The sequence below is a fragment of the Hyperoodon ampullatus genome (assembly GCF_949752795.1).
Source record: "Hyperoodon ampullatus genome assembly, chromosome: 14".
Taxonomy (NCBI): domain Eukaryota; kingdom Metazoa; phylum Chordata; class Mammalia; order Artiodactyla; family Ziphiidae; genus Hyperoodon; species Hyperoodon ampullatus.
The window spans coordinates 45,448,708-45,466,860 of record NC_136927.1 but is presented as its reverse complement, the minus strand read 5'-3'; the positions used below and the strand labels follow the sequence as shown (position 1 = coordinate 45,466,860).

The 18,153-nt window shown below is 40.1% G+C and overlaps 1 protein-coding gene across 1 annotated transcript in view; it reads right to left on the bottom strand.

The window, feature by feature from the left end:
• Positions 1 to 2,858: 2,858 nt before the first annotated feature.
• Positions 2,859 to 18,153, bottom strand: part of RABGEF1 (RAB guanine nucleotide exchange factor 1) — a 63,578-nt gene continuing 48,283 nt past the window's right edge. Inside the window, exons 5-9 of the mRNA XM_079718774.1 lie at positions 13,296 to 13,377; positions 12,275 to 12,407; positions 10,922 to 11,013; positions 5,910 to 6,166; positions 2,859 to 3,379 (exon numbers count right to left, since the gene is read on the bottom strand). Coding sequence (XP_079574900.1) covers positions 2,981 to 3,379; positions 5,910 to 6,166; positions 10,922 to 11,013; positions 12,275 to 12,407; positions 13,296 to 13,377 — 963 coding nt within the window. The 3' untranslated portion in view covers positions 2,859 to 2,980. The remainder of the gene's footprint in view (positions 3,380 to 5,909; positions 6,167 to 10,921; positions 11,014 to 12,274; positions 12,408 to 13,295; positions 13,378 to 18,153) is intronic.

Sequence of the window (18,153 nt, the reverse complement as noted above, 5' to 3'; positions counted from 1 at the left end):
AAGATAGAACATTAAAGTCCAAGTGCAGGGAACTTCTGGGCACAAGCCCTGTGTATGTTTATTCTTTTGTTTCTCACTCAATTTTGTAATTTTGTTTCATATAAATGCTAAAAGCTCTTGTTACTTATAGGTGATTTATATTTGTTCCTATTGTGAATAAAATTTTCCCATTATAATTTGCTAACTGGCTAGTAATGAGAATATAGAAAAGTCATTTTTTAGTTACTTTTGATGGCTATTTTAGTATTTCTTATCTCACCACTTAGTAAAATTTAATAAAGTTTCAGTATCAGTTCTTAGGTTTTCTACATATAAAAGTCATGTACAAGTAACAGCGATCACTTGAGCACTTAGCATTGCTAGGTACTCTTCTAAGTCATTTAATCCTCACAACCCTTTGAAGCAGGTACCATTATTACCCCCATTTCACAGATGAGGAATGTGAAACATGAGAGGCTTGCCCACGGCCAAAGAGCTAATAAGTAAGTGGCAGAGTCTAAATTCAAAACCAAATCCAAGCCTTTTAGCTGGAGTCCATGTCCTCAAACACCATGCTATAATAACCATATATTGATTAGATTAACCCCCTTTATTTCTGTCTGAAGACTGAGTGACTTTTTCTGACTGCGTCAGAAAAAGGCTAATTGTAGTGACAGCAAACATCCTTCTCTTGTTCTTAATTTTAATTAATTTAATGCCTGTTTCATTTTTAAGTATGATAATGATGGCTGTGGCTTAAAAGGGAAACATTTATAACATAAGAATACTAATAATGTATATTTTCCTAAGATGAAGAACCAAGAATTAACCTATTTGGAAGAGGAATGGATCAGGAAACTTTATTGATAAGGACTTCTGTTCCAAAAGTTTATTCTAATCATATTTATAGTACATAAAATATCAATACTTTCTTGTTGAGAAAACAGAAACTCTGGCCATAGTACCGATGCTGACTTAAGAGAAATATAAGAGTCCAAATATGAAGAACTCAACCAATATGAGATATATACAAAAAAACCAGTTCAACAATTTACTTTAAACATAGGTAAGAAGTCGAGAAGACAGCTTTTTGGGGAGGCTGATATGCATTTTATTTAACAAACATAATGTACAATGACTAAAAGAACGGTATATTCCCAGGAGAATTAAGAGTGTGTATACCTGGATTAGCACCTAGAAAGTACATAGAAAAGAAAAAAGAGGAAAGCTTTCTACGAAGACCATCTGGGCCCAGGTTTCTATGAGCAGATTCTCCCTGTATTTGATGGTAACTCATTACATTCCAAGTCAGCTTGGCTATCAGCTGACTCAGTTAACTGCTTCATGTCTTCAGTGCTTTAGGACAATAGATGTGTCAACGTGATGGATTTTATATGTTAATTTAAGTAAAGGGTGAAAAGTTTTATACCCACCCCAGTTTTATTCCAAAACTACTGCACTACAGATTTGTGGTACACCATTAGAAAGATACTGGAAAAGCAAAGGAAGCTTTCTTAACTGCTTGTGTGATGTTATCTTGTTCAAAAATGGTGCCCTGGGAATTACAATTTCACAGGTACACTGAGAATCTGTAGAAATCACTGAATGCAAGGAGGATCGTAATGGTGTATTTAGGTTATGAAAGGTTCCATTAGGATTAGAAAAGGTTCCACGCTGCCAGGGGCTGTAAAGCCTCACTGAATAAGCTATCAGTTCACGTTATACTGTGCATTTAGTGCAATATTCTTTGGTTACATCATATTACCCACCAGGAGGAAAACTCCTTTGCTTACAAAGTAGATCAGTAGTTCCTAACTGGGGGCAATTCTGTCCCCCAGGAGACATTTGGCAATGTCTGGAGACGATTTTTCACAACTGGGGGGGTTGCTACTAGCATCTAGTGGGTGTAGAGGCCAGGGACACCGCTAAACACCCTACAATGCATGGGGCGGCACTCAAACAAAAAAATCCTCAGGCTCCAAATAGTACCGAGGTTGAGAAATCCTGAAAGACGCTTATATGATGTGTGTCTGGGTTGTCCATAAAATCAAAATTACACCATGGAGGCAGAAAGGCCCCCCTGCACTTTAAAGCTCAGAGGGATTCCCCATCAGCTCTCATCTGCAGAGACCTATTCAGTCCTGTCTTCTGACCCAGACCCAGGGCCACCTCCCTTACCAAGCGCTCAGTAAATATTTGCTGAATGAAAGGAGGAAAGAGGTGCCAAAAGCATGGTTCTGCATTCAATAGACAAGTTACTTCAGTAACTTTCTATGACCTAAAAAGTACCCTCAACCTCAATAGTGTCACATTCTCTGACTGTACAGGACCTCAAAGTTAGGGCTAACACATTGTAACGATGGAGTTAACATTTTAGGGGAGTATGTCTAAATACTTCTAGAGTCATTTTAGTGGGGCAAACGAAATAAAATGGTGTTAAAGGCAAACATTCAATATACTTCATTTTAAACTAAAAAAAATTAACAGATGAAATGCCATGCACAGCAGACACCATTCCTTTTTTTTTACATATTTACAATTTTACATATTTACTTAGCAATATATCTTCTATCTTTACAATTATAAAATTATTTCAAACTGTAGAACAGTGGTACCATTGTATTTTCTTAAACATACATTTTTGTAGCATTCATTTGTTTTATCCTTTAAAAGGCAATTATTTAACCAAATCCAAAACACACTGAATGCCACAGAGAAAGCACGCAGGAAAATCATGGAGAAAAAACAGATTTGCAGACAAAACTTTCAAACAAGTCTTAAATGAATCTATTCAGTGACTCAAATAAATAGTACTTTTTTACTAAGTCTCCCCAGACAGGAAAAACAAAAAAAAATGAACAAAACAATCCCCACAAACTGTACCCTTAAAAATGCTCTGATTTATAAGCAATTAAGTTATACTCTAGACCCCAATCAGTGGACTGTAGTAAGGGCTGGCTATAATTTAGGCTCAAATAAATACTATCCATGTAAATTTTCATCATCCTGCATAAACTTGAGGTTGCAACGGTGGAGGAAGTTTATCATTTTCAACATTTTCAGAGTCAATAGAAGCTAAAGACTGATTTGGGGGCCTAATTTCAAGCGGGTGTTTCTCAACAATGTCTTGAACCTCTTTTGCGATTCCATCCGTCCAATCTATTAGGTCTTTCTCAAGCTTCTTGGCTTCATTCATAATCCTTTCCTGCCGTTCATTCAATTGAGACAGGAGATCCAAATTCTTATACATCTGCTTAACACCTAAGCAAGCATCAGGAGACCAATTCTCAGATTCCTGCTTCCTGGGAGAAGTCTGGCCAGACATGTATCGATCAAAATCTTCCTGACTTAAATTCAAAGATTGAGCGTCTAATTTCTCAATGAAAGCCACGGCACAACACTATAAATATAAAGAAGAGAATGTTATTTATTATAGTTGTATGAGGAAAGCTATAAATATTCAAATAGAATGTTAAAAATCCTTTTATCATGGAGAATTTAAAACAGAATCAAAAGTCGACAAAATAATCTCCTGAGCCTCCATGGACTTTCATAGCCACTCATGTTGTTTCCTTTATACTCCCATCTGCAATAATACGTTTCTTCCTTAAAAAAAAAAAAAATTAAATCTAATTGTCATCTTCATCGAGTCTGTGAGAAATTCCGTCCTCTCCTTGGGTTGTTCGCAGGTCCTAGGGTCTTGTACAGAGTGAAATATTTGAAGAGGCACCTTCAGTATTTGTTCTGCAACGGTTATCACAGAGTTCCCTGTGTGGTTCCTTGAGGTCAGAGGCTCTCTGCTTCCCTGCCATGCTGCAGGGCAGAGGAATCCCTGTTGTGGCCAGGAGCTCCAGGGCCAAGGATCTGGGGGCCATGCCCCCTAAGGCCCTTTGCTTCTGAGGCCGTGCCAGCTCCACAAGGCCCACCCAGTGCACGGCCAGCCACTGAGCATGTCCTCAGGTACTGGTGTGGCACACAGATCTCTGGTCCTCAAAGAGATATTTTAACATCAAATGGTTAAAAGAATAAGCTTAGAAATCAGACAGCCTGAGTGAATTGCCACCTCTGTCACTTTGACAGCCCAGAGTTGTGTGACCCTAGAAAAGTTACCTTAGCTCTCTGTGGTTTCCGCATCTGTAAAATGGGGGAAATACCACCCAGATTTATTGTGAGAATTAAACAACATAACACATGTAACATGCTTAGCGCACAGGTCTGTAGTAAGCCATGAATAAATGGTAGCAATTATTAGTACAACAAATGCAAATGTTGAGTGACACAGACATGGTAGTTATACTTTCTTATATTAATTAAATTTTTCTACAAGGAGCACATACCAATTTCACACTTTTTTTAAAAAGCTATTTTCATAAGAAAAACATGCATTATAAACAGGAGGAAATAGGCAGCTCTCAGAATTTCTTCTAAGAAACTCATTCATGGGATCTTACCTTATTACTCATAAAAAAGCGAATCACCTCCTTAAAGAATATTTAGCAAATCTATTTCAACAGACTCATCTGATGAGAATGTGCCCGTCTGACCCTTCCCCATGGGCTCACACTATGTGTGTGGAATCGCTGCAGCCCGTTAGCTGGAAAGAGGAGGCGTCTTAGACGATTCTAACGTCCCTGGCTTAGGGGAGTAGATGTGCGGTACTGCCGCTAATGGACACAGTGTATATTGGAAAAGAAAGAAACATTTGATGGGAAAGCAGTTTCAGAAATCTGAGGCGCGATAAACAGCTGGGAGTGGAGCTCAGTGTGAGGTCAAAACAGGTGACCTGCGGGTCCTCACTGTACAGGTGACCGGCAGAATTACAACCAGAGGAGACAGTCTAGGGAGAGAGATGCACAGAGGACAGAACCCCAGGGAATAACGCATTTAAGGGGAAGTGGAGGACACGAGGCCTAAGAAGAACCAGGAAGACGGAGTGGAATTGTGGAAGCCAAGGCACATGAGAAGTTCCAGAAGGAAGAAGTCCTAAGGAGTGTTAAAGAAGTGAAGTGAAACTGAGAGTTCCCATGGGATTTGGCAACTGGCAGACTTTTTACTTTTGCCACAGCAGTTTCATTGGGGCAGTGGGAGTAGAAGCCAGACTCTGAGTCAGGCAAGAAAAGGATGAAGAAAGAAGATGCAAACACAGTTAAGGCTGTAGGTCAGGGGGGTGGGAAGCTACAGAGTGTAGGTGATTCAAGTACCCATCTTTTTTAGACAATTCACCAGAAATGCTTCCTTATGTAACCTGGCCTCCCCTGCCTACCTATCACCCTGTACAACTTCCAGCACAGGAAACAGAGAACACAGGGTGTCTCGAGGCTCAAATTCACTGGCTTGACAATAAATGTAGCCTAAAGCAAACAAGCAGTAGTCCAGCGGTCAGTAAAAGGAAGTATTCTGCCTTGAAACTTAGATGCGCCTACTTTACTACTGTTCTGCCTAGAGTTAATTAGCACTGTAGAAAAACAATAGCTGAAAATCATTTCACATCCTCTAACCTGATGCTTTCTTAAAATAGCCCAGTATTCAGTTTTAAGATGTAACTTGTAAAAATTAAACAAAAAATAAATATTAAGTCTTTTAATAAAGTAATCAGTCCAAGATCTGACTTACTCATGGTTGAAACAACCAACTAAGTGAATGGCTCTTACACCCAGTAGCCCAGAGGCAAATGCCCAGCAGCAGCAGAGACTCCTCAATGTGGCTGTCATGTGTCCTGTAGGGGAACCACAATGGCCAAGTCCCAGGAGGTGGCATGTGTGCATGGCCTGGTCACAAGTGCTCTGTGACACCAAGCAAACATCCTCAGCTATGCTGACCCCTCAACTCAGGAGCACTAATGTGTCACAGGCCTGTGAGTGACCTGTCACATCCTTAAAATAAATACCTTCTTGCTTCTTGTCCACAACACCAAGAAATCAAATACTCACCAGGTTGGTGAAATAGTAGCCATCTTCTCCAGTCATCAATCGGCTTGGGTTGCAGAAGCGGGTGATGTACTGGATATTGGACTGAAGGCGTGGGGGGTTGCCCTTCAAAACAATGTAGATGAGAGTGGGTAAGAAGTCATCAGCTGAAGCTGGCTCGTTCTTGGTGATCTTGATGGCATTGAAGATGTGCTTGCTGCACTTGGTGATGCAGGCCAGCTTATCCCGGGGCACACGCTTCGAATCCATTTCAATGATATCTGTAAAGGAGAAAAGATGTTGCTTCCAGTGAGAAAGTCATTACATCAAAGAGGCATTAGGATAATCATATTTTATCTATTAAGTTATAGAGGTACCCTCACTAACCCCTTCTCCTCCAGTTAACTTAGTATATGAAAAACTTAGACTGTAACAACAGTAGATACTAGTTCACACTTAGGGAACACATGACGATGAGCCAGGCCCTACTCACTGTGCTCTACAAGCATATTTCTCTCCATCCCCAGATTATGCATGTGCACTATTATTATTAAGGGAACTGAGGTTCAGAAAGGTTCAGTGATTCGCCCAAGATCATACAATAAAAAGGGACATAGGGGGGATCTGAAGCCAAGTCTATCTGACTCTAAAGCCCATTCTTTTAATCATGATGGTAAAGTGTTTATGAGCTCCACAGAGAAATAAGCAGTCTCTTTACTGTTTTTTTTCCTCTTAATATATTGTAAAACTCAGTTTAGAAGGCCTCTTTTGCATAATGCTTTTTAGAAATGTGGCTATTATATTGATACAGAAAAAAATTATTTCACTGCCCTTAACTACCACTAAGTCCATCTGGTGGGCTCATATAAGTTCATTCTTTGTCACAAAGACTAGGAGGCAATGAGGAATAATCAAGTACAAACTCAGCACTGTCAGAACAACACAAGAGGAGGGCAGGTGTGTGCCTTTGAGATGGACACATCTGTTGCAGTCTAGATCATCATGAAAGAAAAGAGCTGAGGCAGCTTAATTTGACACCAATTTCTTGCCATTAGCAGGAATGTAAGTTCCAGATTTACGTGGGATGGTGGTACATGCCAAAGAGTTCTTTCTGCTCTTAGCTCTCATCCCTGAGGTCAGCTACCTGGGGAAACCCTCACAGGACCACCAGCCATGGAAGACTAATGTGTGTGGGACAGGAACACTGGACAGTGCAGAGGCCTTATTGTAACTTATTAATATTTCTATTCCCCCACTTACCTGTCTATTGTATGAATGATATAATTTTTGTTTTATTGTTTAGTTTCTTTAATCTTTTAATTCTGGGTTGTAATTATTGTTACTATGTCTCAGTCTATTTCTTTTTCTTTTTCTATTTAAATAGAACTTATTACCAAAAAGATCTGGGAAAATGTATATTTTTTATACCATTTTCATCCTATTTAGCCTGCTGCCTTTTACTGTTGGTTTTCATTCTCTATTTCAAACATTTAACCATCTTCTCATTAATCTTCATTCTTTAAGTTTTAAAATGAATGAAATGTGAATTACAGGCATACATCATGTTATTGCGCTTCACAGATATTGTGCTTTTTAAAGATTGAACGTTTGTGGCAACCTGCATCAAGCAAGTCTCTCAGCACCATTTTTCCAACAGCATTTGCTCATTTCATGTCTCTGTGTCACATTTTGGTAATTCTTGCATATTTCAAACCTTTTTATTACTATTATATTTGCTATCATGATCTGTGACCTTTGATGTTATCACAGTAACTGCTTTGGCATTTTTAGCAATAAAGTATTTTTTAATTAAGGTATGTATATTGTTTTTTAAGACATAATGCTATTGCACACTGAACAGACTACAGTATAGTGTAAACATAACTTTTATATGCACTAGGAAACCAAAAAATTCGTGTGACTCACTTTATTGCGATATTTGCTTTATCGCAGTGGTCGGGAACCGAACCCGCAGTATCTCCGAGGCCTATCTGTACTTTTTATCTGGATGCATGTGTAGCTGCCACTGCCAGAGCAGGGCCAGTAGTGTAAAAAGGAAGAGAACAGAAGGAAAAGGAAGGAGAATAAAGGGGAAAACCCAAGGAATTTCTCCCACACTCTTCATCTTGTAGTGAACACCACCCTTCCTAAGTATCCTTTAGTCTGAGAGAAGTTTCTTTTTGTTTTTGGATCGCCCACCCCAATGAGCAGTTCCATGATTTGCACTGCGCTAAAGTCTAAACTAGGAGATGTGGAAAGAAAAGTAAACAAAACAGGAAACTCACCACTGTATTAGTTGTTCCTCTAGTAATGACCTTCCCTTCCCAATCTACCTGCTATTATTTACTTTTCAGAGTCCTCAGTTACTGCTTTGCACCTTCTGTTCAGGGCTTTTAATTAGTATGAAAGATACGGTTGAGTGTGGGTACTCTATCTTAGCAGATGTCCAGGCTTATCTTTAATGAGGTTTTGAAAATAAAGTAGGCTGTACTTCTAGGTCAGTCAACCTGGGCACTACTGACATCTGGGCTGGATAATTCTGTTGTAGTGGACTGTCCTGTGCACTGCAGGATATTTAGTAGCATCCGGGGGTTCTACCCACTAGAAGACAGAGGTCAACAGAAATGGCAAAGGCCTCAGCTCAGTGTATTTATAAACAAAACTGACAGTCCTGATTAGTAGCACGCAGGACAATTTGGAGAAATTTCACTGATTATCTCCATATTTAAGACCATTGTTACAGACTGTCCTTTCTAAGACTGACAAGTTTAGGGTAGGAGGAAAGTGATCATATAAACTTTGGTCCTCAGAGACAGAATGTGTCTGCACTTGGATTGGCAAGAAGAGGGGGCTAAGACGAGAGAGTAAGAAGGCTTTTAAAATTTTGTGGCTGTATTTTTACTATCAAAAGATCTCTTGAAACACCATCTTAGATGCCTCGAGAGAAATGTTCTACCTCTCAAATTCTTTTTTTTAACATCTTTATTGGAGTATAATTGCTTTACAATGGTGTGTTACTTTCTGCTGTATAATAAAGTGAATCAGCTATATGTGTACATATATCCCCATATCTCCTTCCTCTTGCGGCTCCCTCCCACCCTCCCTATCTCCCTCCCACTCTCCATGCTTTGTGACCACCTAGAGGGGTCACAAAGCATGGAGCTCATCTCCCTGTGCTATGCAGCTGCTTCCCACTAGCTATCTATTTTACATTTGGTAGTGTATACATGTCACTGCTACTCTCTCTTTTCATCCCAGCTTACCCTTCCCCCTCCCCGTGTCTTCAAGTCTATTCTCTACGTCTGCGTCTTTATTCCTGTCCTGCCCCTAGGTTCTTCAGAACCATTTTTGGGGGAAAACTTAAGTACAAGTTTCAGGCTTCATCTTTGATCTCTTACGGATGTTCCCTGAGCAAAAGGTGGGGTTGGAGGTGGGTCTTGACCCAAAGTAGTCATTCATGGGACCCATGAGTAGCCTAGAAGAAAAGCTCTGAACAACAAAGTGGACAGTATTTAGTGAGGCCAATTAAACTCTACACAGGGAAATACAGAAAATAATTCATTTTTTAATGAGAGCTGAAATGCAAAGACGTACAACGAGAAGCAGAACCTGAGAAAGTGGAAGAATCATGTTAACTGGGAGATAATTCAGTCCCTAGAGGGGCCTTGAAGCTAAGTTTCTGTGACAGCCTCACCTCCCTTCCAACCCTAAGAGTATCTTAAGCACCACCCCCCCATTTCTTCCTGTAACTTGAGTCTCTGGTTCTGAAAACCAGCGGAGCCTACTTAATGGCACGCCTCCAGCACGGCTAACTAACATCAGCTGGCCCGCTCTCCTTCCCAACAGAATTTCATTAACAATCTCTAAAGCAGCAAGTCTTTCCAACTCTTCTCCTTAATTAAGAAGTTGGGCAAGGTGGATGTCTTCTCCATTAGGAGGTTTTTTTTTTTGTTTTTCTTTTTTTTTTTAAAACTTTTGTGTTGCACTTCTGCTGGATTATTCCTATGAATAAGAAACAGAAACCTCATTAGATGCCTGGACCTGTCCAGAATGTCAGAGCCACATCGATTTAGGGCACTTCACTTACTTCTTGAACAAACCAGAAAAGTAATTCAAAGCACATCTCTGATGAACAACCAATTAGAGGCATCATTTTTTTTTAAACTTTATGATCTTGTCATAGACAAAGATTTCTTAGATTTCTTTAAAATATATATATATTTATTTATTTATTTTATTTATTTAGTTGTGCTGGGTCTTAGTTGTGGCTCACTGGCTCCTTAGTTGCAGCACATGGGCTCCTTAGTTGTGGCATGCGAACTCTTAGCTGCAGTATGCATGTGGCATCTAGATCCCCGACCAGGGATCGAACCTGGGAGGGCAGAGTCTTAACCACTGTGCCACCAGGGAAGTCCCTAGAGGCATCATTTTAATATATAATTCTAGCTTGGGGATGACCCTACCTCACCAATTCCACCTCTCAAAATTATTTTGAATATATAAATGCAACTGAGTTTTAAGAAATTTACCCTAGCTGTATTTGACTTTAGTTCAATGCTCAAGAAATAAGTCATGGAAAATGAAGGGGGAAAGTGGTTTACCTGCCAATCTGTATGCTTCAAATTCATAAAACTAACACTCTTAAATCACTTTTACCACATTCCAACATAGCTTTGGCAGTTTGCATTTTTTTTTTTTTTTTTTTTTTTTTTGCGGTAGGCGGGCCTCTCACTGTTGTGGCCTCTCCCCTTGCGGAGCACAGGCTCCGGAGCACAGGCTCAGTGGCCATGGCTCACGGGCCCAGCCGCTCCGCGGCATGTGGGATCTTCCCAGACCGGGGCACGAACCCGTGTCCCCTGCATTGGCAGGCGGACTCTCAACCACTGCGCCACCAGGGAAGCCCCTGGCAGTTTGCATTTTAAAAGTACTTTAGGAACACTGTCTTTTTACTTACTGAAATAAGTATAGATTTATAAAGCCAAATGCTAACTTCAAGGGAAAAACATCCAAATATAAAAGCTCTCAGTTTCACTGACCTGTAATTGCTTTCACCACCATATCAGACACCTCTGGAATTTCTTCATTAACAGGGACACAAAGCATCTGAGGTGTAACCCAGTGCAGGGCTCTACCGAGACAGAGAGAGACAGAGACAGTGAAAAAAAGTTCCAGGGATGGACTGTAAGCAATTACCTTGCCATTTCCTCAGTTAAGGGAATGGGGATGGGGCACCACTGACTAATCAGGCAATCCTTGGCGCACGCACATACTAGGAGCTCAGCTGATGTGCTGAAGTAACTGGAATCCTAAATCGAGGCTTCTCTTCTGCACTTATCACAATAAAGCAGAAGACAATCTTACCAGTTGAAATGAGATTATACTATGATTGAAAAGCACTTGATACTTGAATGAGGATCTGAGAAGCCTCTGCTGCTCCCTGGCCTTACTGTTGCCTTTTCGGCTCTGCCCTCGACTTCTGAGGCACATCAGAGCCTGAGTAAGAGGTCAACAAGCCTGTGTCACCTCTGCCTGAATCACTGAGGTTCCTGGTCACACAGAACCTTTGCTCCAGAGATTCTGCTGCTGACCCTCACCACTTGCTTGACTAACACTCTCACCCTGCACCTCAGTCCAAAGCCCACCTAGTTACTTCTGGCTCTGTCTTCCATCTTCCCAAGATCAACTCCTCACTTCTGGTGAGACACTATCAAGTACAAAGCTACCAATTACCAGCCCCGCTGTCTGGGGCCCCATTTCCTAGGCCCCTCTCCTCCAGAAGCTCCGCATCATGCTCGCGCTTGGCCCTGTTCCCACACGTAGACGGCCTCTTTCCTCAGTGTTTTGCTGCCATTGGAATGCAGAACACTGGGGCTCACTCTTCTGGCCATGGAAGAGTGGGTGCTTTGCGAAGTGTTAGCAACCCAGTGGTAGCAGAAAGATGTGATTGGAGGAATGGCTGAATCAAATCACAAGCACCCGTGGCAGGAATGAGGAAAAACGACACAAACTGCCTTGATATGGATACTCACAGCTTCCTGCCTGACAAGAGAGTTAGTGCAGTGAAATGAGAAAACAATGAAATTTCCTCCTGTTCCTTGGAGATTTTGGAGATTTAAACAGTCTCACATATCAAACATGGTTCTTATCTAAAGCTGCCTGGATTTAAATGAATAAGCAAGATGGTGACTTAAGCCTTTTCATCCTGTCAGTTTACCACATTCCTTTTCTTTCTGACACCACAAAGGAGTTTATATGCTAAGGATGGCAGGTACCTAAGCTGTTACTTGCTCTGAAGGTTTGAAACTCAAGTGTCCTGTTTTCCTGCAATGTGTTCTTCCAACAGGAGGTAGTAAATAAATACAACAAGAAAAAGCAGAACAATCAGCTACCTGATCCTTTTTTGAATAGCAAGATCTTTCTTCTCATCATCAGTAGTTTCTGGACAGAACACATATTTATAGAGACGAGTCATGATGTACTTTTCAATCTGATCCATTATCTTCTCAACTCTTTCTGGAGGCACTGAAATATCCAAATGGATACTTGAATGAAGGATGAACATTTAAAATTAAGAGTATGTTTTCACAGTACTTTCAATGTAGCAGAAAACTAATTTACCAGAAATACATTAAATATACTCAGAAACAAAAGTATAAGATGTTACATTAAAAAGTACCCTTTAAAAAATTACCTCAACTTTTGGGGCTGCCTCTTATAGAATCCCTACTTCTAACTTAAGCTGTTTGGCAGGACCTAACAGTTGTACACCCTGCCAAGTGGGAAGACCTCAGCATGGGTCATTCCCTACCGCTACATTAGAAAAGCACATGAAATTCCCAAGACTGATGAATGCTGGCAAGACTCACCCTTTCATTCTTCTGAGCTTTCCTATGAAACCTTAGGGGTTGCTCTGAGGTATACATATAGGGCAGATTTCTCAGATATACATGTACGCTAAGTACACCCTAAAATCTACATCAATGCAAGTCAAATTCAAGAAGAATCCCTGAAAACCTAAAGCACAGCCAGTGGTTCTCAATTTCTTTCCTGCCCCAACTCACATGAGGAATGGTCATGAATAATGACTCAGCAAGATGGCAATTCCAAGATGGGGGTTTCATTTAGAAGCCTCCCAGGGGGTTTTAATCTGTCCCTACCCCTAATGAAATTATTAAACATTGCTCAAGAAATTATCCAATTGCTTAATTATCTTGGAATGATATACATGGTGGTATTCAAAGACACTGCTAAATATAACACCAGCTACCTGAATGTCAGCAGAGTAATTTACAGAACAGAGCAGGCAGACCAACCAAGACTTTTAAGAAAGAGGGAAACTGCTAAGAGACTCAGCAGTAGGCCCTATGCAACTACCAGCAATCCCTCAAAGGCGGGCTAACAAGGTATTACCTTTTCCACGAGTCTGCATTCTCTCAGCCACATTCTGGTAAAAATCCTGAGTACACTCTGACTGTTCCTCAATGCTTAAATCCTGAAACAAAGGGACAAAGAGTCTGCTTAGTAGCTGAAGAAAGATCATGAGGAAAGCTCTAAATTTTACAAAACCCACTCCTTGAACTAATCTCAAAAGTACTTACAAATTAAATTAATGCTGCAGGGGAGAAAAGCCTGTCCATTAATATTATTTACAACATTCCATGACCTCTCACTTCTTTTTGCTGTATATACACATTCTTATATGGGTACAATGCATTTATTTTGATAATTTGCATGTTTATGTACATTTTGATTTATCTAATCTACTTAACCATCTGATGGCTTTATAATATTCCATTATATTAACCAATTTATTTAACCACTTCTACCACTGTGTACTTGGGTTCTTTCCCTTTTTTTGCTAATTATATATTGCAGCTATAAACAACTATGCGAAGACTGTTTCTTTTAGGTTATTTCTTTGTGATTCATTTTCAAAAGTGGCATTAACAGCTTAATAAGTCTGGACAACTTTACAGCTCTAAATATATATTGCTAGATATATAACCCTCAGAAACTCCAAGTACAGTCATTAGCCATGTAGGTGTGCTTGTTTCTCCACAGCCCCTCTAACACTGGGCTTTATCATTTTTATTTGGTTTTACTGATTTTACAGGTGTAACACAAATATATATATTCACATATACTTTCTTCCAAAGAATATCTGAAGTCTATATAAAAGATAAACACAGTTCTGCACAACAACCTAGAAAATGATAAACAAAACACGGAGAGAAACAGAAACAGAAAGTAGAGCCAGGAAAGATAACACAAAAATGTATTCCTTGAAGATACAGAAGTTAGGAAAAAGTCAGCCCATAAATTTGTCTCTAACTAAACTTTCTAGCAATCATCACTAAGATGAAAAGAGTCACATAACTGAGTGTCCAAAATGTAAAAGCAAACTAATTCTTCAGGTGAAATTCTGACACCAAAATCAGGAATTTCTCCAAGGGTTCTCATAGATTTCATCACAGATGGGCATGAATACGGCCCAAGACAAATTCCACAGGACTGCTTCTCACAGACCACCTCTGCACAGGCCAATGAAGCCCTGATGAAGCACGCAGACCCTGATGCTTTGGCTACCTTAGAAAAGATGCCTTGGGGTGAGGGACAGTGACCAAACCTTGCCTATCTGCCTTCACAATGTCTCTCCCGTCGATCCTTCCCTGGTTTGGGTCCTCATTATCTCTCACCTGGAGTTCGGCTGCTCTCCCCACATTTGATCTTTCTCTTCTCAACTGATCGTCTTATCTTATGATCTGGTCCCCACTCACCCTGCCAGGTTACCTATTGTTGAGAATCTGCATTTAGTTTTCCCACCTCTCTAACACTGTGAAATTATTCTCTGTCCAGACGCCTTTTTTTTTTTTTTTTTTTTGCGGTACCCGGGCCTCTCACTGTTGTGGCCTCTGCCGTTGCGGAGCACAGGCTCCGGACGCGCAGGCTTAGCGGCCATGGCTCACGGGCCCAGCCGCTCCACGGCATGTGGGATCTTCCCGGACCGGGGCACGAACCCATGTCCCCTGCATCGGCAGGCGGACTCTCAACCACTGCACCACCAGGGAAGTCCAGTCCAGATGATTTTTACTCCTCTCCAAACCTCCAACAACTGCCCAAGGAAGTTCCACAGTATCTCCTTTAAGGCTCAGTACACATCTTGCCTCCTCTAAGGTGTCCTCCATTCCCTCAGTCAAAATAACTTCGCAGGCCTCACAGCACTCAGAGCACTCTGTGACCACCTTGACTGCACACTTGTTACTGCCTGAATGTTTTTTAATACCGTTAAACCTTTCTCTGGTCATTAAGAACAATTCTTCAACAGCTGAATTTAGCTCCTCTCTGTAGGTGAAACAAATCTTAATCTGCTTTCTTCTAAGTTTTTTCCTGCTTAGCTCTTTTATTTGGCTGGCATGTAAGGTCCATAGTATGAAAAACAGACCTTAAATAATCCGCATACAAACTTCCCTTTTTCAGCGGCAATTAGTAAAAAGCAATCCTGTTCCCCTTTGTTTTCCAATTCTCATATAATTTGCTCCTGAGAAACTGAATTTATTTCTGGAATCCCTAGTTTATTTCACTGCTCTCTTTCTCTTCTCTCTCTCTCTCTCTCTCTCTACATATTGAATATATATATATGAAAATCATATCTAGTTGTGGTAACTTTCATTTTAGTATATTTTGAAGTCTGCTACATTTAGAAACCTTCCCTCACAAACCCCTGCGTCCTTCTTTTTCTAGAATAAACAATGTAACATTGTAATTTAATATTTTAAGTGTTCATATTGACCTGCAAAGTATTTGTAAATTTATCTTTTTGTTTTCCTCAGCTAGATCCAGGATATTATACTTCCTCAGCTAAATCCAAGATAAAATCCAGAAACAGTCTTTTAATTCTTTGAATGAGCCTCTAACTTTCTATATTAGATTAAGTTATTATTTAATATTTAATCTTTTTATTGCTATTGTCTTCAAAAATTGCTATTTTTTAAAAAATGTGCTAGGCTCTTTAGCTTTTTATCTCTGGCATCTTGTACTATAACTAAATTTTGTGGATTTATCTCACCACGTTGCTAAATTTATACCTCTATTAGTATTCTGTTTTCCCTTGGATTTTCTGGTAAGATTATTTTTCCCCAATTTCTGGAAAATGATATTTCTATCCATTCTAAAAACATTTACTACATGGTTAATAGACTGGCCAGCCACTGTACAAGACAATAATATAAAAAATATTAAAATTCTCAGAGGGCATTCAGGTTAAACAGGAAGACTGAGTGCACATAATTCAGTACTTTCTGCAATGGATTATCTACTTAGGTAGCTTACACATGGCTACCTTTCATTTGCACCAAATCGTAACACTAAGAACACACTTCATTCTTGTGATTATTACTAGTACTTACTGCTAACTAGAAACCGTGACCTCCTTTTAAAGGCCTAAATGGCTTGTTTTACAGGTGGCAATGGATCACCTATTCCTACACCAGTTCCACACAATCACTAATTTTGTTACAATTCAGAAAACTCCTTTTTATATTTCTATTTCTCTTGCACAGATTTACACTTCAGTAGTGTTTAATTCATAATGTGAACCCCCTTGCCACTCTGTCCTCTCTTCCTGCTTTAGATTATTGGGAGGACTTACCACTGTTATATATTATAAATTAGTTTATTGTCTATCTCCTCCACTAAAATGTCGGCTCCATGAGGGCACTGTTCACTCCCGCATCCTTGGTGCCTACAATAGAGCCAGGTATAGTGCTCAACACTAGTTGAATGAAAGAAAGAATGAAAGTGGCCATTTACTATTGTTCCACCCCTTATAATATTGTGAAGATGTGGGGAGACAATTCTACATAGACCTCTCCTATTTCTACACATCTTGTGAGGAGAGACACTGACTGCCTTTGTTCTGCACCCTTTTCAAGGATAGCTGTATAGCAGACAGGACTGGAAGACAGAGGTAGAGCCTCCCTTAAGCGAAAAGGGTAGATTGTTTACTGTCTAGTATAATAATGTTTCTCTCTGGGGCAAAGGTCAGGCAAGCTCATGGCCCTATAAAAGATCCTCCTCTCTATTATAACTTGCTGCATGTGCAGGCATTACCTGGTCTTCTTTGCACTGCCCTGTGGGAAATGATACGTAGGAAATTGGTACAAACGCTGATATACTCTGGTTACTGCTAGTGCTGTAATAAACTGGCCTCTTTTTTTTCTGACCCAGGAGGCTTGTGTCTTCTGCCAGTATCCATGAAACTATGGCAGGCTAACTTTTAACTTGCAAGGAGAGTACATCTCAGATCCTTCAAAGTTCTTGCCAAAGGAGCTAAGTGATATGATTGCAGGTTTGTGCTGGTAAATTCTTTTAAAGGTTTTTTCATAGTTTTCTAAGAAAAAACACAGCCTAGCAGTGTAAATGAACCCTTTTCTTTAAGTATTCTCTAGCCAATGCCTGGGTTCATCTTTTCTATAATGTGTGTGTAAAGCCATTTTAGTTTTTTCCTAAAAAACTTTTTCTTTGTAGTGTAAAAGTTTGACAAGTGGGTATGTTCCTTTGAATATTCCGAGAGGTTCTCTGTATTCTTTCTTAACTGTCTGGCTGAAATCTTTTTTCTTTTTTTCCACCCCCATTTTGAAAATCTTTGACTATTTCCTTAATTATGTTTTCTGTGTATTTCATCTTTAAAAACTGGATCTCCATGGGCTTCCCTGGTGGCACAGTGGTTGAGAGTCCGTCTGCCGATGCAGGGGACACGGGTTCGTGCCCCGGTCCGGGAGGATCCTACATGCCGCGGAGCGGCTGGGCCTGTGAGCCATGGCCGCTGAGCCTACGCGTCCGGAGCCTGTGCTCCGCAACGGGAGAGGCCACAAAAGCGAGAGGCCCGCGTACCGCAAAAACAAAAAACAACAACAAAAAAAACTGGATCTCCATGATCTGTTTTCTGGATTAATTTTCATTTGTACTACAGTTAACTGTCTGATCTATTTAGGTTTTAACTTTAATGTTCATTTTTTTTTGGTATTGCTACTTTCTGCTGCCTTCAATAATTTTTTTTAGGAAACTAAACATATTAGGGCTTTACTCCTCGTAAATAAAACTTAAAATTAAACATTAACATTTAAAGTACGACAAGCATGCAGTCCTCAGATTTTAAGATAGTCCACCTTATCAGGGAATATACCTTGAGGTCATGTAGCTAGTTGAATACAGATTGAAACATTTCTACCTTTAGATGAACAAAACAGAGCAAAAGTAATTGACTTTT